The sequence below is a fragment of the Electrophorus electricus genome, chromosome 15 (genome assembly GCF_041902795.1).
Source record: "Electrophorus electricus isolate QZ-2024a chromosome 15, ASM4190279v1, whole genome shotgun sequence".
NCBI lineage: Eukaryota > Metazoa > Chordata > Actinopteri > Gymnotiformes > Gymnotidae > Electrophorus > Electrophorus electricus.
In genome coordinates, this window is record NC_137511.1 from 25,090,273 (window position 1) to 25,112,751 (window position 22,479).

Sequence of the window (22,479 nt, forward strand, 5' to 3'; positions counted from 1 at the left end):
CCAAACTAAAACTTCTCAGACTCAAGGTCTCCCTCTGATGGCCGGAGTGGGCCTCAGCCTGGCAGCAACCCTGACAGTAATATTGATAACCATTAACTGTTCAGCAGTGGGTCTGTAACATTTTAGCACCATTAAATGTTCATTGGTGGGTTTATAACATTTCATAACCATTAAATGCTCATCATTGGGTTTGTAACATTTTATAACCAATAACTGTTCAACAGTGGGTTTATAATATTTATAACCATTAAATGTTCATCAGTGGGTTCATAACATTTTATATCTATTAACAGTTCATCAGTGTGTTTTTAACATTTTAAAATTATTAGCTGTTCAACTGTGGGTTTATAACTTTTAGAACCATTCAATGTTCATCGTTGGGTCTGTAACATTTATAAGCACTGACTGTTCATGAGTGGGTTTATAACATTTTTAATCATTAACTGTGCATCAACAGGCTTATTACATTTTATAACTAACTGTTCATCAGTGGCTTTTATAACATTTATAACCATTAACTGTTCATCAGTGGGTTTATACCATTTTATAACCAATAACTCTTCAAGAGTGGATTGATAACATTTTATAACCTTTAATTGTTCATCAGTGGGTTCATAACATTTTATACCTATTAACTGTTCATCAGTGGGTTTATAATATTTATAACCATTAACTGTTCATCAGTGGGTTTATAATATTTATAACCATTAACTGTTCATCACTGGGTTTATAACATTTGTTATGACCCCGTCTGGGCTGTGAGGCTGTAACAAGGAAAAGAAAGTACGAACGTCTAATGTAACGGAGGTTGTGACAAAGTGAGCAGCAACAAAACAAACATAAGCACAAACAGAAGGTTTTTCAGTGTATTTTACAGAGGTTATGATTCATAAACAAACAAACAAACAAACAAACAAACAAACAATCATACTGGTGCAAGTGGCTTCAGGAGTCACGCAAGCCAAAATAACAAACATAACCCACACTAAATAAAACTACATACTAACTAATCCTAACAACACAAGAAACCTACAACAAACTTTCCTAACTCCATAATACAAAAACAGACAAAACCCACACCCAACAAAAATGGCAGTCACTCCCTACCACCAGTGTCCAACACCAAAACACCAAACAAACAATATTTAAACAATCGATATATATGTATATATACACAGCTACCGAAGCAGGAGGGGCGAAGCCAAAGACGAAGTCCAAAAATGGGGAAAAACAAGGTCATACACAAAACTTCATACAAATTTTCAATTCAGCAAAACAACTCCAAACTAACACAGTCTTCTTTCACTCTCTTCTCTCTCTGCTCTTCTGTGAGGGGCCTTTAAATAGCCGACACAGTTGGCCGGAGTCTCAATCAGGCTGGAAATCCTGTCAGTGGATCTGGAACACACACACACACACACACACCAAGCTTTCCGTAACACATTTATAACCATTAACTGTTCATCAGTGGTTTTGTGACATTTATAACCGTTAACTCTTCCTCGGCTGTTTCAGATCCCTGAACAGCAACATTATTTGCATTGCACATTCAGCCATGGAAAGCCGAGGCTGCACTCAGTAAACTGGACATAGACTGTGCTTTCTGGAATCATCCAATGCTTTCTAGAATCATCTAGCAGTTGCAGACGTGTGCATGTACCAGATGAATGTGTGCCATGTTTTTGAAAAATGTGGACAACAAACAACTCTTAGCACCAATTGTCAGACCTGGATGTGTATGTTACACTAATACACTAATAAGTATTACACTAACATTTACTACACTAACTATTATACTTCATCATCAATAGAAATGTTTTAGTATACAGCAAAACATAAGCTGTGTGACTTAATGATTCTAAGACCATTTCAATTCTTTATATTCTCAACCTCATTAGACAAGTGTAATAGGCAGTGAGGAACTTGTATTAGTAAGATTGCCGACATGTATTGGGTGACAACACTAGAGTCACAATGCTAAACAAATAGTAGAAAAAGCCATAAATTAACGTGAGGCGAAGTAACGCTGAGGAGGCAGAGCTGGATGCGGGGACGAGTTGCAGAACACAGAACAAATGTTTATTAATACACACCACAATGACAAAACACTGACAACATTCGCACTCAAACACGAGACTCATGTACGCGCATACTAATGATACACAACGAGAAGCAGGTGTGAAACACAGGGGGGGCACGGCCATACGGACGAACACACACACACGCACGCACACACACACACACACACACACACACACACACACACACACACACACACACACACACACACACACAGACACACACAGGGAGACATTTGGGAGGAGGGGCCGTACCATGACAGGCGAGGTTTGAACATACCACAGCTCATGTTCTTAGTAAATCAAACAAAGCTACTAAAATGAAAGCAAGCAGCTTATATTCATGTAATAAATGAGGATCAGGGTGGTGAGAAGGATCCATATGCAGGTAAGGGGTTTTAATGAAGGAAGCACAAAACAGGGTGCGGCCAAAAATCAAGGTCCAAAGGCAAAAACAGACTCAAAACCAGAATAAATGCAGAGGGAAAAGGCGCAAACACATGAGGCAAAGTCAAAACACACGAGCACAGTCCAAGGCACAAAAATACAACAGCAGGTAAAAAACACAGTAACACTGGCAGTAATTCACAAAATGAAAGAACTGGAGATTTTAAGTAGGGAGGCTCAGGTAGTGGGATCTGGGGACAGGTGAGTTCATTGGAGGTAGCTATGGCAACTGGGTTAGTACTCTGGAGAGGAGCACCTCTGGTAGCCAGAGGGGGGATTACTGACAAGAGAGCAGCTAGATTTTAGATAAATATGCCAGTGATTTTCCTGCTCTATTATCAAAGGCCAAGTTACATTTAAAGTTTTTCGTAATCATTTTCTTCAAATGTTCTCATAAATGAAAAGGTTTGACAATTAAGCAGAAAGTGTAATAACATTTTGCTTTTCCTTTGTTTACTAGATCAAACATGCCATGTTATTGTGAGCATTTAAAAACATTTACTATGTTGCTTTTACTTAGCATATTTCCAGATGAACAGTGTTAAAACTACATGGTGTCATCCACAGCCAGCACACAGAAACCATTTAGCAACACCCTAGCAACAACCAGGGAAACCACAGCAATTGGTTAGCAACCACCTAGTAACAGCATAGTAACTACCTAGAAACTACTTAGAACACAGTGATGGTTAAGATACATGACTAGTAATCAGAAGATTGCTAGTTCAAGCCCCACCACTGCCTAGTTACCAGTGCTGGCCCCCGATTGCTCAAGCTGTGTTCAATCAGAATAGTAGTTTGCTTTGGATGAAGTTGCTGTCAGCTAAATGCTATAAGTGTAGAACACCACAGAAACCATTAGTAATGCCTTTGCAAGCACTGTACATGTTCTTCAGGAAATGCAAATCTACTTTTTCAAGTGCAGTGTGGTCAGATATATGTGGCAGTGATGCAGTATCCTTCAGTATCGCTGGATTATTTCAAGTATCACTGCATGTTGTATTTTTTTTTTCTAACCTATAAAGGTTTCTCCATACCTGAACATGTTACACCAAAATCTTCACCCTGATTACAGTTGTGTGATCCAAGATGAGAGCACTGTGTAAGGGAGCCTTCACTTCCAGAACAACCATCATCATCCAGAAATATCGGACCACTTCCCTGAGAGCTCGGCCACATCCCAGCTGTCTGCACAACACCTCTGCATCCTTCATGTCCCAGTGATCATCACACACTGTTTCACACTGGCCATTACGGTAGCTCCCCACACTACCAGAGCAGGCATTTCTGCCCCTGATGGGTCGTATGTTCAGGCCACCTATCAGGAACGAAAAATAATGCACAGCTTTATTGACTATAAGTTTCGAATAAATGGTCACATATTTCTGTAAAACTAAGCAAAGCATTTTCTCTGTGTCCTAATGTGTCATGCAAAACATTTCTGCAAAGGATGTTTAAGATACAGCAGCCTTTCATTGGCATATGAATGGGCTCATATCAAGCCAACATTTATGACTGAACCAGACACTTACCAGCAAGCACAACACTTTGTGTATTTTGCAGAGTTGTCCTGACTTTACATTTGCACTCATTATACACAGACAATAAATGAGTCTCAGTCATTGTTCTTCTGATAGGGACTTTATATCTGGGATCAAGGGTCCTGTCTAATCCCTGGAAACCCACCTCTTCCTCTATGGACAGAGGCTGGAGGTCTTTGACAATCATCTCTCCCAGGCATCTTGTGATTGTTGCTGCTCTGCCAGAATCTTCTGCAAACAATACAGCACAAACCAACTGAAGCTACGGGCTGTTTGTCAGATCTTATAAATGTAAGCAGTCTCTCCATATACATGGACAACAGTAGAAATAGAGGAACTGCTATGTTCATCGGGCTTGCTGATCTGAATGCTCTGTGAAATTGTCAAATGGAAAAAATATGGTAATTTAATACATAATATATATACAGCGGGTGAAATAAGTATTGAACACGTCACCAATTTTCTAAGTAAATATATTTCTAAAGGTGCTGTTGACATGACATTCTCACCAGATGTCGGTAACAACCCATCCAGTCCACACATACAAAGAAATCAAATCATAGATGTCCATAAATTAAGTTATGTGTAATAATGAGAAATGACACAGGGATTGACACAGGTATTGAACATGGTTACTGAAATGTATTTAATACTTCGTACAAAAGCCATTGTTGGTGATGACAGCTTCAAGACGCCTCCTGTATGGAAAGACTAGTCACATGCATTGCTCAGGTGTGATTTTGGCCCATTCTTCCACACAAACACTCTTCAAATCCTGAAGGTTCCGTGGGCTCCTTCTATGAACTCTGAGCTTTAGTTCCTTCCATAGATGTTCAGTTGGATTCAGGTCAGGTGATTGGCTGGGCCATTCTAGCAGCTTTATTTTCTTTCTCTGAAACCAATTGAGAGTTTCCTTGGCTGTGTGTTTGGGATCATTGTCTTGCTGAAATGTCCACCCTCGTTTCATCTTCATCATCCTAGTAGATGGCAGCATATGTTTACAGTGACTTTTGACATCCAAACATGGTGTGTATTATGGCATCCAAAGAGTTCAATTTTGGTCTCATCTGACCAGACTATATTCTCCCAGTATTTCACAGGCTTGTCTAAATGTTGTTGAGCAAATTTTAAACGCGCATCAACATGCTTTTTCTTCAGCAATGGAGTCTTGCATGGTGAATGTGCATACAGGCCATGGAGGTTGAGTGTATTACTTATTGTTTTCTTTGAAAGAATTGTACCTGCTGATTCCAGGTCTTTCTGTAGCTCTCCACAGGTGATCCTTGGTTCTTGGACAACTCCTCTGATAATCCTTTTCAGTCATTTGTCTGGAATCTTGTGGAGAGCACCTGGTCGTGGCCAGTTTATGGTGAAATTGTGTTCTTTCCACTTCCAGATTATGGCCCCAACAGTGCTCACTGGAACCTTCAGTAGTTTAGATGTTCTTCTGTAACCAATGCCATCAGTATGTTTTGCAACAATAAGGTTGCAAAGGCTCACAGAATTTTTACCAATCATGAGATGTTTCTTGTGTGGCACCTTGGTAATGAGACACCTTTTTATATATGGTTTTATTATAAGTATATACAATGCATGTTTACATGAAGATATTTCTGTCTCATGAAGGTAATGTTTAACTGTAACTTGACACTGTAACAGCATCTTTAGCTTAAGTTTAAGTCAGGCCTTTCTCCTCACACCTGTGACATGTGACATCATAGTAGACTGTGACATGTGACATCATAGTACAGGAAAATTGTCAACATCATAAAAAGGACAAATTATGAATAGAAAAGTCTGAATACTATGCAAATCTTTCCTTATATAAGCAAAGTTATGTAAAACATAACATTTTATTTAAACATAAAACATAAAAACATGCTCCTGTGTAGTTTAAGGATTCGTTATCTCTTCAGAACTTCCATGATTATTCCAATCTTCACCAGAAGGGGGCACTGCTGGATCAATGCTCTATACATAATAATACAGTTTATATGTTAAGTGTAATAAGCCTCTTTAGAATACAGGTGAGTTTTCTGAATCATATTATATTATTGCTGATAATAATAATAATAATAATAATAATAATAATAATAATAATAATAATAATAATGTCACTTAGAAATATAACTGATTATATGATAATCATTTTCTCCTTATAATGGCTCACATGCACATATCTAATATCCCCTCTACAGTATATGACAAAAATGATTATGGATTTCATCAAAATGGTATGAAGTGTTCTCTTCAGGTCATGTTTAGGAATGTTTCTAAACATAAATAAAAATTCTTATGATAGTGAATGTCACTAAGGTGTAAAGAAAATGTATAAAGAAAATTTCATTGTAAATACTTAGCAACAGAAGATTACTTCTAAATTAAAGAGTAAATCAAAGCAAATTTTAACATTATTTGCAAATATTAATGTCATATAAATGATTTCTGTCTTTATCTTTGTAGTTTCAGGACACGGTAGGTGTTTGGACACGTTGCTAACACAAGTTCAGGCAAGTACTGTCCAGTAACAAAGAGAAAACATCCCCACCCAGTTAAAACCAGAAAAACAAGGAAGGCAGTGAAGGCAAAACTCCCATCACACCTCAGTAAAACATACCCATGTGCACTCTTATGTTCTTATGACACGTGAGTATTTGGAAAGGACAGAACGACATAAAAGCATATTCACACGAAGCCTCAGGTACTCTTTAGCACACATGCCTTCTTAAGAGTAATGCAACTCTTTCCCCCCTCATATATGCATACAGTGAGTTTGACTCTTTCCTCAGGATTAAGTTTTTTTCTCCAGATTGTTATAACCTTGTTGATTAGCAACATGCCACATGTTGTTAAGGTCTTTTTATTTGCTTTATATACTCCACATTTCTTTTTAGGTGTCCTAAAGAAGGAAACAAGATTAAATTAGACTGATTTATTCTGAGCAAGAGTATAAAATCTTCATAACATTCAGTTTCTTTATGCATCTTTGAGACATTTAAGACATAGTTTTAAAAGATGTCTTGTTGAATGTTAAGACCATGTCAAAGCCCTGCCTTTTTACTCCTGAACAATAAGAATATTCAGCAATTTTAAATTGATAGTGCAAAACCACTGACCCACCAAAAGGAACTGAGCAGAATTAAATAACTGATTTAAAGCCAGTGGATGTTCAAGATGCCAGTAAATTGAACATTACTGAGAATGCTAGCATTCACTTTTTTGGTTAATAACATCCTTGTACAATCAAATATATTTTACTCTCCTGTTCATGGTGCCAGTGTTTTTCTGCCTTTGCTCCTATCATGGCAAACAAATCATTATAGTATCCTTTCATAATCTTACACAAATATATAGAGAATAAACCTATTAGGTAGCAAATGTTCTGGCCAAAAAACATTGAAATTTGTTTATTTCCAGTTGACATTGCTCAACAAGGAAAAGCAAGAAAATATTTCACCACTGAAGACCTGAGTCACCACGCAGTTAAAAATTAAGCAACACACATTTAAGTTTTGTTTCCCTTGAAGTATGATTCAGCCTACAGTATATAAATATTAAAACATACTTAATTACTTAAGAAGTATATGCATACCAAGTGACTTATCTGCATGTTTGTTCTTGATCTGGACTATTTCCCTTCTAAGCCAGGCATCTTGCTTATGCCCAGGGTACTTCCCAGACTTCACCTTCTCCTCTCGACTCTGGACTGAAGCACAGTTCTCTTGCTATTGTTCCAGTGTCCTGTCACATAGAGAAAATAAAACCTCCAGCACTCTCCTGTTTTTCAAAGTTACAGACAAGTTCTTCTTTTTATTGTTGCACTATACTGTATGCACCCAGCCACTTTACATAACCCGAGAATCACTATATTTCACTCACTTTACATGCACAGTCACTTCATTATGCTACTAAAAATACTATTAGTTTGACAATGTACTAAGAAGTCATTCAGGGTACTAGTAATAGTGCAAGCATATGTGCAAACATCAGTGCATTATATCACCTTGCTGATGTGGATCAAGAGCTGATGTAAGCACCCCCCACTTAATATCTAGTTTATACTTCTAGTGTATAGTTTATTCTAATATTATAGAGACGAGTTTATTGTAGTATTTGGGTGCTCTGCCTGTATTTATTGTGTATTTGCACTGTTATCTGCTACTGTTGTATGTTAAATGTAGCACCATGTCCTGGAGAAAATTATCCTATCCTCTCTCAACACACCAGTGATGAAAAGAAACGACAGTGAAGCTGACTTTGACCACATCCCCAAATGTGGTGGGGAAAATTTGTAAAATTGGAATTGGTTAGAAACATGCAAAGGAACAAAAAAGAGAAGTTGGAAAAATACCAGGGCCTGAAAGACGAAATAGAGAGGATGTGGAGGGTTAACACCAAGGTTGTCCCAGTGCTGACAGGAATATTTCAGCATGTGACCTCCCTGGAAGAGTGGTTCCAAGAGATCCCAGGAGTTACAACATGGATCTCAGTCCGGAAAAGCACAATCCTATGTCTTGTACCACATCATTAAACGTCCAGGCCTCTGGTAGAAGGACTGAGTGTGAGGAAAATGTTATGACCACCCACTGGAAGGATGATACATGAATTTTACATATATCCACACATAGAAAGAAATATCTCATATCAATACATATTTTCATTTATCCTTTTTTAATTTGTTCCCAAGTTACTGATAATTTACTTAACCTAAAAGCAAAGGGATTGTGGACAAGACTTCATGTTTACAATCATGATATTAATGTTTTGAGGGTTTATTTATTTATAACACAGACATTACATCCTCACATATTTATGAATTCATAATTACTTTGATATTCAAAGACTGTTATGAAACTTAATTAATCTGAATCTTGAGTTGATGTCTTTGTTTAAGGAAATAATGGATCATGATTATCTAAAGTGTTATTATTCGTTTTGCATTGCTTAGCCCCAAGCTATATCTCTGACCTCCTCTGTTTCATTCCATCTCTCAAGCTGTACGATCTTCTAGTCGACTTCCCCTAGATGTTCCACACTCTCAGGACTTTTTATGTTGCTGCCCAAAGACTGGAATAATCTTCCATGTTTTATAAAAGAACCACAATCATTCTTCAACCCTTCGTACTCTTATTATGAAACATAAATATAAACATATTCTTGAAGGACAACAATTTGACCTTTCTCTTATGAAAGGCCTTTTCGTGTGCATCATGACAAGACCAGATTCATATACTAAACACAACTTTATTGAATTTCCATGAGTATAAGAACATTTTATAGTCTATAGTGTCTAAATAGTACTACAATTTTGTACTTTATATTGCTTATAAGAACGCCTCCACTATATAAATATTTGGACCAAAGCTACTTTACAATGGCTTCCAGTAAAATTTCGTATTGATTAACCAGTACAGTCAGGTATTTTATTATCTACTTCCCATCTTAGTGTGAAGGGCCAAGCAGAATCAGACGCTTGGGGATATAAAAAATGACCTGTAGTAGTGTTCAACTCAGTGGTCAAGGCAGCAGGCAAGTGACATTAAAGAAGAAGTGCTTCTAGAAAACCCAGAATAGAGACAGCCATGCAGCAACCGCAGTGAGGGCAGTACAGTGGAATGGACAAATATGACCTTAAATCCTGACGTCAAACATTCTAGTCATCAGAACTGTATCAGAAAATATATTTAAAAAATCTCTAAGTTGAAAATAAAATTGGATTGATCTTACCTCGGTGTCTGTGTGTACTGGACTATTGCTGATCCTGGCTAATGAGTGAAATATGAATTCCACAATGTCAGAGTTTGAGAAAGCTTGAGGAAGGAAGACATAGTTTAGATTATGTTTAGCTTTACAGCATTAAAACATTTTACTTCAAATTTTACTTTGAAACACCATTCAAAAATCCCCCAAAATGCTCCACTCTCAAAGCTAAATGTACTACTAGTAGAGTCACTATTTATTTACATATTTATTGCAAGGTTGAAGTCACTGATAAGAATCGAGTCTATGAAATCATGAATAGAAAAATATTAGAAATTAGAAGGAAAAAGGATGGAAAGAAACACTGAAGTAAAAAATGATATTAAGCTAAATATGTCCTTTAGTGTGGGGAGAAGGCGCTAAGATAAGTTTACAACATGTCTTAGACATTAACGCAATATATTTGGGGCATTTTATGTTTGTTTGGCTCATGGAATTTTCTGGCAGATAAATATATATCTGAATATTGAAACAAGGTTTTGCAAACAGCCTGACCCAGGTGTAGACAAACAACATGGCAACTATAAAACACGGTTTGTGTCATTTCTTTACTTCTCACAACAAGTTCATGATGATAATTTTATCCAATATATTATAATATAGTATGTGTAAACATCCCTGAGAAATTGTGACCAGATGAAAAGGTATGTGCTGAGAAGCAAACAATTCTTTAAAGTGTTGTAAATTATATTGTAAATATTGTACCTTGATTAGTAAGGTAAACTAACTGGACTTACAATCCAAAGACATAACCTGAAAATTTTCACATAGAACCAGCTATGATTAAGAGAATCAATGTTTTGTTTTACCTGATGTCCAATTCCTTTCTTCTAGCTCTAAGGAAACATGATCCAGTGGTGTTTCTTAACTTTGTATAATGCTTTAGCTGTACAACATAAGGATACCACGCCCTAGCTTTTCTGGCAAAGTGGAACAACAAGTGTATATTCAGACAAGAATTAGTTCTAAAGCACGAGGTCCCTTAAGTTGTGTTTCTTCTTTTTTTGTCTTTTTTTAAAAAATCCTGTATGTTGAGTATGTTGTTCCAACACAACCATAAGCTGAAGTCTCACAACAGGGTTCAGTATATTTGGGCTCTAAAAATGGGTATTTCAAGTTTCAAATACGTTTCCTGCAGTGGCTCTTCGGTTACATTCACTTCCATATTCAGAAGGGAACAACACACACACACACACACGCACACACACACAAATGCATATTTGCAAACACATATTTCTAGAGCTTTAGCACCAACCTGAAAACAAGATCTTTTATTGTTAGAACAGGGCCACCTAGTGACCACTAAGTGCCACATTAATTCTGACATTAAATGAAGTTATAATAAAAGATTTCATGTTGATTTCATCAAGTTTCAGTTTCAGGATAGACCCAAAAGGCCCTTTTCCCTGACTAAGCTTCACCAAGTGTAACATTCAAAGACAAAGTTTTGTCAGATTTTTGTGAAATAAACTGAAATATATTTCTTATTCATTCCACTTTCAAAATTGACCTAGTTTTAAAATCTGAAATTCCTGTTATGTAATAGTGCATATATGCAGTGTTTTCAGTCACTTAAAATCATTTGTGACCGTATGACTGTGTGTTTCTACTCAACCTAATTTATTTGTGAAACACTCCAAAATGTAAACATACCTAAATTTGACCATAGTGTTTCTCTATTAATAGAGTGATTTATCAGGAAATTAGTATGACAGGCAGATTAATTTACAAACATAGTTTAGACTAAATGTAATTTTTAAAAATAAATTTATTTTTCCTTGACCCTAATGGAATTTCAGCTTCATGGTGTGAGACAAACTCCATTCACTCCACATTAAGTAAGAATGAAGTTACACTTCTATAGCACCTTTCTCAAAACCGAAGGACACGTTACAATCACCACACAGCTTTTACATCCAGTCAGCATACCAGTGAGAAGCAGTTGCACACTCACAACAAGAAGCCACAGTTCCCTGGGGGACTGAATCGGGCACAGGAATTGGAGAGAGGACAACACCCAGGAGAGAGCACCATCCACCACTGGGAGAGATGACAACACCCAGGAGAGAGCACCATCCACCACTGGGAGAGATGACAACACCCAGGAGAGAGCACCATCCACCACTGGGAGAGATGACAACACCCAGGAGAGAGCACCATCCACCACTGGGAGAGATGACAACACCCAAGACAGAGTACCATCCACCAGTGGGCATGCAGACACACAGTCATTCACATTCACAATCATACCAGGATAATTGCTTGGGTAGTTAATTTTACCTAACCTCCATGTTTTTGGACTGTGGTAGGAAACCCACACATACATGGGGAGAACATAGAAACTCTATTCAGGTAGGGACCCGAACCAAAGACCCTAGCACTGAGATGCACACAATGCAAATAATGTTTGTTATTTCAATTTGTGTCAAATGTGCATTTTTAGCAATATGCATTATAGTAATTAACCACAACAATTCAGGCAATAGTTAAATAGGAGATGTTATTCTGTAATATGGACCATAAGGAAGGAGAGTAGAACACAGCAGCACCTAGTCAGAATTCCATTTTGGTGCAGTTGTATACAAGTTTCCTTCAGGGTAGATTTCTGCTCACCCTCCAAATGCAATTTTGGAAGATAAACGGAAGCTCCGTGTCTTCACTGCTGAAATTAAGCATTAATGGAAAACTGTTATTGAATTGTCTGTTGCTTTGCAGTCAAATGGGTCATTGTTATCTGAATGATAAGAGATTTAAGTGAATTTATTGTGGGTTCTAACACACATTGATCTTTTATGAAAGTTATATAATTGATGATTTTGAGCATAAATAAGTTATAGATTTACCATAATGGATTTGATAAATAGTTAGCATTGTTTGTATGCATAGGGATGTTAGTTAACTCTGTAAGAAGTGAAGTGTTTTTACAATGAGAAAGCAATTTAAAATTCTCTGTGTGTAATTCAACCCAGTACAAGTGTTTTGGTCCAGTGACTGGTCTGGCAGCTAAATATATCTTGCTGTAAGTACAGTGAAATGTTCCTTTAGAGTTGCAATATATCCATAGTGGCCTTAAAGTACCTTTGCACAGGTGATCACATGCATTGTAATCCTATTTTGATTTACAAATTGTACATTTGATATGATATGAATGTATTTTATGGAGCAGTTTAAGAATATGGTTGTAATGGACATTTAAACCTTTCAAGACACTTGAAATGAATAATGGAATTATACACACAGATGTAGTTCTAGTGTTTATTAGACGTGAATCAATAGATGTAATTTGGAAGGTAAACCTGAGGTCCTCACTGCTACTTCACTTTACCTGTGTTTTGTAGGATTTCATCTTTGGTGCTGTGGTTCCTTTCTTTGGACCTGTAACAAATTATGGAGGCTTGTCCAGGATCTATTTCCACTGGAATCATACAGGGAAATGGATGCCGTGATACCAGAACCACAACCAAGGTGGGTAACGTGACAGGAAGACAGCCGTTGAGTGTTTGTAGAGGGCAGACCCTTTTCGAAGGGGGTCTTCATTCTGCCAAAAGGAATCAAACCACTGCCTCAACAAATGAGCACATCATGTCAACTGCACACAACAAATTCATCTGGAGTATCAAGAAGACATTGTTCAAGCTTTTAGACACTGAGGCCTACCAGCTGGCAAAAGACATCGCAGCTGATAGTCAAGGTGTTGACTCTCTGGAGTCTAATGATGAAGGATGTATACACTATGTCCTGGGCTATATGAAGTCTGACACTTTGTTGAACTCTGAAGATGAGGGTATGAGTCATTTGTTAATGTTAAATGACCATTACATAGTGTTATTGGAAATCACAGTTCAGGTCTCATCCAAAGCAATGTGGCACAGGTACAAGACACCAGTCACTGCCACTACTGCAACTAAGACAGCAGGTAATACAACACTTAAATATGCTAGATCTCACCTATCATCTGCCATTACTGTGTACACTGTATGACAACACAAACCTCAGTATAGACACCAAAAACATATACCAGCTTCACATAATCCACAATGCGCAGGGCAAGAAGCTACAATAACTCAAAGACCTGAGTTTAGTGAGCCTCAATGTAAGTGAACCCACAGCACAGTCATCATCAACACACCATATGCTAGCACAGACAGTTCCCGAGATAATGTTTTCATTAAGGATATGCTAATAAATATGGATGAAATAACCATCAGAGATGAATTTGTGTGAAGGCCATCACAGAATTGTTTCAGGAATGAATGTGTGCAAAGCAAAATAAACAAGAAATTCTTCAGCAGAACTGTACCACATGAATGGACTCATCTTCCCTCAATTGAAGCAGGTAAGCAGAGATATTTGTTATAACTCCAAAACTGTTCAGGATGTTTCCCTCTATACCATCTATCAAGGTCTGGGATGAAGACACTCAGTCATAGGACACAGTGCTCAGGTTGGTGGAGGAGACCGGCCTGACAACCAGAGGGATAAACTGTAAATAATCAAACTTAAGAAATGGTTGTTTATACTTTAAATACTAAGTTGGTGATGAACTTGATTGAAATCACAATTAATCTATTGCTAAATGTATAGTTCATACTAAATGTTTACAAACCTATAAGCAAAACCTGTCAATTTGTGTTGAGAAAAATTAAGTCAGTCAGATTTGTAAATTGCAAATGCTCTGGGACTGCCCTGTGCATGCTCAGGTTAGGGATGAGGTGCACAAAGTTTGAACCAAGAGTTCTGGCATTTGCATGGGATTGTGTTGTTGAACGTTGAAAGGCAACAAAGGCAATATAAAATACGAAGGAAATTTGGATTTTGCTCAAGACTGAAGTAAGTAACCATTTCATAAAATGTATTTAAAAATGTTGAATCCTTAAAAAAATTAATCATTTAAAAGATGCCAATAAATTAGTAATTTCTGTGGGGAAAATGCTATTATGTTTCTTTAGATATGAATCATGTTAGCTGTAAACCTGACCTGAACAATGTCCTCTGCTTCTTCAAGTCCTTTGAGAAGTTGAAATTCCACGCTATGTAATCCAAGCCCTGCAGTACCACAATGAAGAGAAATTGTGAATTGTTCTGTGAAGAGATTAGGCAAGTTGGTCCATTGGTGTCTGTCGGTGGAATGAGTGTAGATCTGAAAGATCTTGGTCATGCACTGAAAGAGAAAACCGCATGAATAGTAGGGGATGTCAGGAGTTTGCTGGGTTTTCTGACCTAAGCATATGTGCAGGACTTTTCACGCATAGCAAGGCCGCTATATGAGGTGCTCCAGGTAGATCATCGTATACCACAACCTAAGCCCACAAAAGAGATGATCAAGGGGCTCAGTTACATTCCCATACACCAGTAGAGTGTTGCAGTGAACACCAACAATTCTTGCATAGTTTCATACCTCATTGTCATAACACAAACTATTATAGTGTAACGCCCCATAGCTCCTGTAGTTAAATGTGGAAACGCTCCCCAAATTATTTCAATTTGTACATAAATCTCCCCTAAAGAAATGTAAGGCTTTAGGTTGGTACCAGTTTATCACAAATCATGATCATGCTATTAACAGGGCATTAGATCAGTGAAAGAACATCTGAGTGTGGATGTTCTAATTCAACATTCCATTTGACCAGAGGTCAAGAGGTCACCACTTCAGTTCTGGATACTCCTTAAAGGCAAACTTGAGAAACTCTTTGTCTGCTTGATAAATACACATGGCAACATTTTGCTCTTAGAATGCAACATTTCTAATATAAATTTAGGAAAAACTCCAATAACGTCCTAGTAAAGAGATTACATTCCATTTTCTAAAGTTGATCAAGCTCACGAATCAATAAGGGCTGAACTGGTAGAGCATTTGACAGCAGATCAAGACATCCCCAGTTCTGGGGCAATATGATATATTTGTCACGATCAGTCCCTCCCAGCTTCCATGTTCCATGTTTTCCCTGTCTTGTGTATTCTAGTTTCATGCCAGTTTCATTTTCTCTACCCCTCGTTTGACTTTCCACACCTGTCCCTCGTTTACTTCATGCATTTAAACCCTGTCGTGTGCCCTGTGTCTTGGCTGTTCATTGTTTATTTGAATGGTTGTATTTCTTTGACTCTGTGCGTTTATGATTATTTGATGGTTGCTTTTGTGTTTGGTTTAATGTCTGGATGTTTAAAAGCCCATCTGTTTCCAAGCCTTCGTTTGTTAGCCTGATTTGTTATCCTAGCCTTTGTGTTTCCCAGCCTATGTTATATCCTGCTTCCCGTTTGCCTTCGTGTGTTTGGTTCGTTTGATAATGCATCCTCGTACGTTCCGTATAGGCTCTATGACCCTGGACTGCCCTAAGGACTCTGATTTTGGATTTGCCCATAACAAATCTCGCTCTTCTCCGCACGTGTCCACCTCCTTACTGCTCACCGTTACAGAATGAACAGCCCCACAAGGACGCAGCAAGAGAGTGACACTCTGGTTGGTTGTGGTTCTGCTGGGATGAAACTCCGGCTGTAAATTCCCTGGTGCTGCAGGTACACAGGCTTCTCGTCGTTCCCGGAAAAAGCAGGTTCCCGTGTATTTCGATGACAAGATCCCAGGTAAGCGCCGAGAGTCTACCCATCTTGACCAACGCTGCAAGAAGGAGCGGCCTGCAGCGCAAGACGTGAGTAGGCGGAGTGAATGCACGGATCACCCATGGCTAGGCACTTGGTGTGCACTGAAGCGCAACTGCGAGCTCCCTATCGCTTGCGTGAGCATGGCATGAGCCACCTAGAGGGTTCTGTGTCTGTGTTCTTCCAGGGTCACCCCACCGGTGCCTGTGGCTATCCCGCAAGCCACCCAGTCTGATCCTGATCCGGTTCCTGGCAGGAGAGACGCCACCCGTTCTGTTACCAGGTCTGTTCCTGTGGCCTTCCGGACTGTAGTTCCTGCCTCTGGACCCACCGCCGCATCTCCGGACCCGCCAGTTCCTATTCCTGGAGTGGAAGAAGCCACTCCACGAGCCCCTGTGGCCTGTCCCAGTGGTCGCTCCTTGAAGCTCTCCTGTGCCTCAAGACTGCTACTGCCCTTTCACCAGTCTCCTGTGTGTCTGTAGAGCTGCCTCCTGATTCAGAGGCTTCATGTTCTCTGCCCGTCCTGCCCCAGCCTGCGTTTTCTGCCGTTTCTTTCAAGTAGGTTAAAAGCTAAAAAGACGACTTAAGGCGATTCTCAACAACGCAAAGACGTCTCTTCCATTTCCCTTCAACTACCACAGTCCACATAGACAAAACCTCTCCCACCAAAAAAAGGGATTTCAATGGTTCCAAACTAGAGATATAGTGAATGTCAAATAGTAAATTCAAAAGTTAAATGCAAGAAAGTGAAACCTAAAATGGTTAAACATATTATTAAATATTATTAGCCTAAATGATTTAATGGTTGTAGAATTATTACATTTCTTTAGAAGCGCACGTAAGGAAATGCAAATGAAAATGTAGCCATTTCAGGAAATTGCAGATAAAATACCAGCACATGAAACTGAAAAGAGTGTTCAGGCCATGTCAGTGGCCATGGTGCCAAACATTCAGGGTCATCTTAAAGTCCTGGAGAGAGTGGTGGAGCGAGAGAGAGAGAGATTTTGGGAAGAACATCATTCAGTGGCCTTTAAAAGACTCATTGAGACAGAGCAGCAGTCATATGTCAACCTGAAACGTACAGATGTGTACATTAAATAGAAATTAACATGTACAGTATAAAATTCCTGAGAATCTTTTGGTAGTGCATAATTAATCTTCGTACTGTACCCTGTTGAAGGTAAATCATCCTTAGCAGGCAAAAATGGAATAGAGAAATCAAAGGAAATCTTTGAGACAGACTGACAGGTGTGTGTTCTGCCACCTCAAAATCTAGTCAAAGTTGATCATCCAAAACCACTGAATGACCACATGCATACATATACATTCACACAGAGAAAGAGAGAGAGAAAATGGAATTAAAATAATGAAAAACAGATCACCTGTGGCATTATGATGTAAACAAATGACACAATTAATGCAGATACTACAACAAACTTGGAACCGTTTACAAGATGGTTTCTATGAGCTTTCATTCTCGATGACACCCTTCGTCCTCAAGGTGCTCATTACAGCAACAATGACCACTCCTGGTCCTCCCGTGTTTGGATGACTTGATTTGAAACAGGAGTATAAGAGTTTATACTTGTACTCACGAGTTTAACCCCGAGCATGAGACTGCAATAGCTTATTCATCTGAAGAACAGCGCCCATCGTGGAGTGCCTACCTTCATACATTTGTATTGTTTATTAAAGTGCTTCCAACATATGGAGAGCGTCAATATAACCAATACAAATAAAACTTTACTAACAATAGGTTTAAGCAGCTTCCATTTAAACAGAAGCACAAACCAACTTCATGTATATTGTCAGGCTTGTCTGCAAGCTGCTGAAATGTGATATAGGTCATATTTTGCAGTACAGCAGTTCAATCCTTGTAAATTCTACTGGTACTGTCCTCAAAGTGTCCCAGAAGACTTCACCTTGTATTAGAGAAATAGTGTAGATTGTAATTCTAATGTTCTATTATTATTAATCTTCTATCTACTACAAGGTGTGAGTACTAAGCCGTTTCCCGTCTAACAAGTTTACATTGGCTCACATTTCCTCATTAATAACCAAGTGCATTGTTCTTCCTGACCACTAGGGGCAGTACTGTGCCAAAGCCAAACTACCCACTTGGGTGATTCTGATCACCCGAGTTCTCTGCATTTCACAGGGCTGTTGTACGCGGACACAGCCTGCAAATATACGCAGCACCTGTACTATTCAAATACAACTTTACATTTGTTTTACAGCTGCAGAAAACCTTCACTTTGTCTAATATTACTTAGCTAATGGACATATTGTGGATTTGTCTGCGGACCGCATATTGACTGTCAATGGATTGTATGTAGAGTCATGACATTTTTAGCTTAACAACTTGCCAAGACAAGCTAGTTAACATTTCCTAACTAATGATTAACTGTTAATTATGTTTTGCAATAAACGCAGTAGGTTTATACAGGTGTTTATGAACAGAAAAAAATTCTTACAATACTAGATACATGTGTTCAGATGTCAATGCCAATGTTTATTTATGAAGCACAAGTTTCTTAAAAAAAATAAATGTTGACCACATGCTAAACTAACAGATGGCAAATTCTGCAGTTCCACTAAATAAAGCCGGCGCTGATCCCTGATTTATACACTAATAATAAATCCTTACAGTGGTTACAGAGGTATGAATTATTTTTTTCAAAATAGGAAGAAGATTAAAAAAAAAAAAAGGTTCAACATTGAATAAAAGTCTTAACTGAAGATAATGGGATTTCACTACTGCGTTAATTTGCTCATCAAATCTAAGAAATCATTATTGAATACAACTCCCAGATTTTTGTCTGTTGGTTAAATAAAAGATTGCCAACACCTTATGTTCCAGGAAGAACTGCTGTGAAAAATCAGAGGGACAAGCACTCATTTTCAGCTGAACTACCACTTCCTTTAAGTGTAAAAAGGTGGAAGGCTCAAATGGATGGAAGACCATAGAGCAGGTCACTACTGTTGCTGGGTCACTGGAAAGATGCTTGGCCTGAAATGTATTATTCCTATAAAAAAAAAAAAAAAAAAAAAAAAAAAAAAAAAAAAGGTTTGCAAGTTTCCACAGGAGATAACATGCATCTGGGCTAATGACATTTTGTGGATTTAAAGTGGTGGCAATAGTATTAAAAAAGAATTTGTGGTTTGAGACTTTTTCAGCCTTTACTCTACTGTGGTATTGAACCTGCTCTCCCTGACTAACACACGAGATACCTTTAATCTTTATTTCTCCACTTCCGTTCTGCTTTTGTGCAGTCATGCCTGGCAGCACGAGTTGTGGCAGTAAGCCATGGTTAAAGTTCTGTGTTTTCACAGGAATAAACTTGAGAGGGACTATGTTATCTAAAATACTCCAGCAGTTACAAACTGAAAGGTGGTGAGTCAGGTTGAAAACAGGTTGAAAACAGACCAGTTGGAAAAAGAACAGTTCAAAACTGGAGTATTACCAGAAATAAATGTTGCAAAATTTGAAAACAAAACAACAAATGTATTCAACTTTCCATAAGAGTTTTGTAAAAAAATAAAATAAAAAAAAGTATTGGTTTTAAATGTTGATCCTTGTTAAGGTCACTAAGTGAGACTACCCAGCACTTTCATATTGTCTGAAAGCATGTTAGATCAGATCTCCAGCCCTGAAGGAAGCAGTTAAGCACTGATATATTCCCTCATTGCCTTGTGATTGGAAACCCTGCCAACTCACTAATATTTGGATTATAAAAAAAGAGCATGCAGAGAAAGAGAGAGGTTGGGGGGGGGGGGGGGTATATGAATGCAAGCCTGTGCATGCCCATTAAAATCTTAACTAGCACTTAGCCTTCCTGTTTGAAAACATCTCCCAAACCTTAACTCACTCCTAACCATTCACTGAAGCAATCTTCCAAGTTCTCAGCTCTGAACTCTACTGACCTGGACTTTACTGAGAAAAGGGTTGCTGTCATTATCTTATGAGGCCTGGGGTGAGCTGAAGTAGAATTTTTATAATTTCACTGTCTAAACACTTGGCTGATGAAATGTTACTGACTATCTGGTTGCAAATTAAACTGAGGCACATTTCACAGTATATTGCCTATTGAAAAGCATGAAAAAGAACCCAAAAAACAAAAAACAAAAAAAACCTGATGATGGGTTGGTATGGTGACCGGGGTTGGTATAGTTTGCTGTTTCTAAGGAACAACAGGCATAGGGTTTTGATGGACAACATCACAGCACATTAAAGTATTCTTGGGTCGTATTCTCTCTTCCTCTGTTTGGACTTCAGATGCAGTGCTCAATTCCGCCTACATAAAACAAACAAAAAACATAAATCAGAAAAAGGTTCAAAAACAAACTTTCTGAGCAATGGGGTGAAGTGTGGAGGATTAAAACCATGGACAAACACTGGGCCTCTTAACTAATTCTATGATAGTCCTATGTAACTAAAAGTACCTTCATTTGTTCTTTGAAGTCCCTTAGAGCCTGAAGCAGCTCAAGATCCAAGGATTCACGGAACTTCCTGTGCTCTTCTTTCACTTCCTTAACTTCACTGGATTCCATTATTTTATTGTATTCTTCTTCTGTCTAAGAAGGAAGACAGGTTAGTCAAGGGTCTAGACTAGTTTGATCGTTTCAATTCACTGTTTTCATACTAAGCTTAGTATTGATACTTATTACTAATCAGTAGGTGTGTTAAGCTGGGAAAATATTGTCCACCACTAGTGTTGGAGGGCCCAGAGTCTAGGACAATTTCCCCTGCCAAACACTCCTAAGCTTATAATTAAACTGACAAGTTGTAACAGATCTGAATTAAAAAGGGAAACCATCAAACTGGTCTAGAACATTTACTAACCGCTTTTTAGCAATTAATGGAAAAAATTTAAAGACTCACATATTCAAAACATTCCCCGAGTTGGAAGGTTTCTATTCCAGGAAAGGTCATGCCACTACTAAACAGTTCCTTTAAGCTTCTGGCCACAAGGTGCAGAACTACGTCTTCGTAGGCATATATGTTGCCATCTTCACACAGCAAGAGGACCAGGTGCAGGCCAAACGCCTCACATGGGAAGTCATCAACTGCACCAATTACCTCCATTTCCATTCTCTCTGGCAGGTAGAAATCTTTCCAGGCTTCCAACTCATCTTCGTTCCCTGCATAGACTGTGTCCTCCTGGCCACACACTCTCAGAGAGTAGCTGTTTGGTTTCACCAGAGGAATTCGTGTACTACAGTGACTTTTTACAATTTTGGGGATTTTAGCAAGGTCCACAAAACTAGCTACAAAAATGATTAGAAAAGGATTAATATTTTACATTACATTTACAGCATGTGTTAGTGTGACATTTTAACGAACACGAGAGATGCAAGTGATTAGAACGGGAACAGAATTTTAATAAATAAGTGAGCACAAAAAGGGAAGTTTGATAAACAATAAAAAGTATTGTAAGTATTGTCAGTTCCGTCTCCTACTTCATAATTCCTCTCGGCACGCAACAGTTTCTTTGAAAAGTCTTTGGCAGTTAATTTGCATCTTTTTTTCTCAATGTGTTTTTTGCAACCCTGTTGACTATTTGCAACAAAATGTTTGATGGTTCCCAATGTCTTAGCAAATTTAAAATCCCCCTGAAAGACTTTACAATTGTTGACTTTGCAAAGTCAGTTAAAGTTCTTTTTTGGCCCATTTTGCCTGAGGAAAAGAAGCTGCCTAATAATTCTGCACACCTTGATATAGGGTGTTGATCTCCTTAGGCCGCACCCTCCTTCAGTACACAAATACACATCACCTGATATGCTTAAATCCAATAGGCATTCAAGTTTATACACCTTGGAGTTGGAAAATATGCATAAAAGTGATAAGGTCAAAATACTCTCGTGCCTAATAATTGTGCACAAAGTGTGTGTGTGTGTATATATATATATATATATATATATATATATATATATATATATATATATATATATATATATATATAAAGTTTAATATATAGTTTGATATATATAATAAACACAGACACACACATACACACACACCCTGTTTCCAGAGATGTTTTGGCGAGAAGTCCATCAGC

General features: G+C 38.1%; 1 protein-coding gene and 1 long non-coding RNA gene across 2 annotated transcripts; both read right to left on the reverse strand.

Annotated features, from left to right (window-relative positions):
• Positions 1 to 416: 416 nt before the first annotated feature.
• On the reverse strand, positions 417 to 10,985 carry LOC113567819 (uncharacterized). Its single transcript, XR_014117294.1, has 7 exons — positions 10,636 to 10,985; positions 9,794 to 9,876; positions 7,659 to 7,807; positions 4,727 to 6,965; positions 4,212 to 4,297; positions 3,563 to 3,843; positions 417 to 1,398 (listed from the first exon to the last, which is right to left on the reverse strand). It is a non-coding gene; the product is annotated as an uncharacterized LOC113567819 (long non-coding RNA).
• An 8,467-nt stretch (positions 10,986 to 19,452) lies between these two features.
• Positions 19,453 to 21,713, reverse strand: LOC118242434 (uncharacterized; the record flags this gene model as incomplete). The annotated part of the gene is made up of 3 exons (XM_035533746.2): positions 19,453 to 20,715; positions 20,864 to 20,995; positions 21,303 to 21,713. Coding segments are annotated over 3 exons (657 nt in total), but the record flags the coding sequence as incomplete, so codon positions are not given.
• Between the last annotated feature and the right edge of the window lie 766 nt (positions 21,714 to 22,479).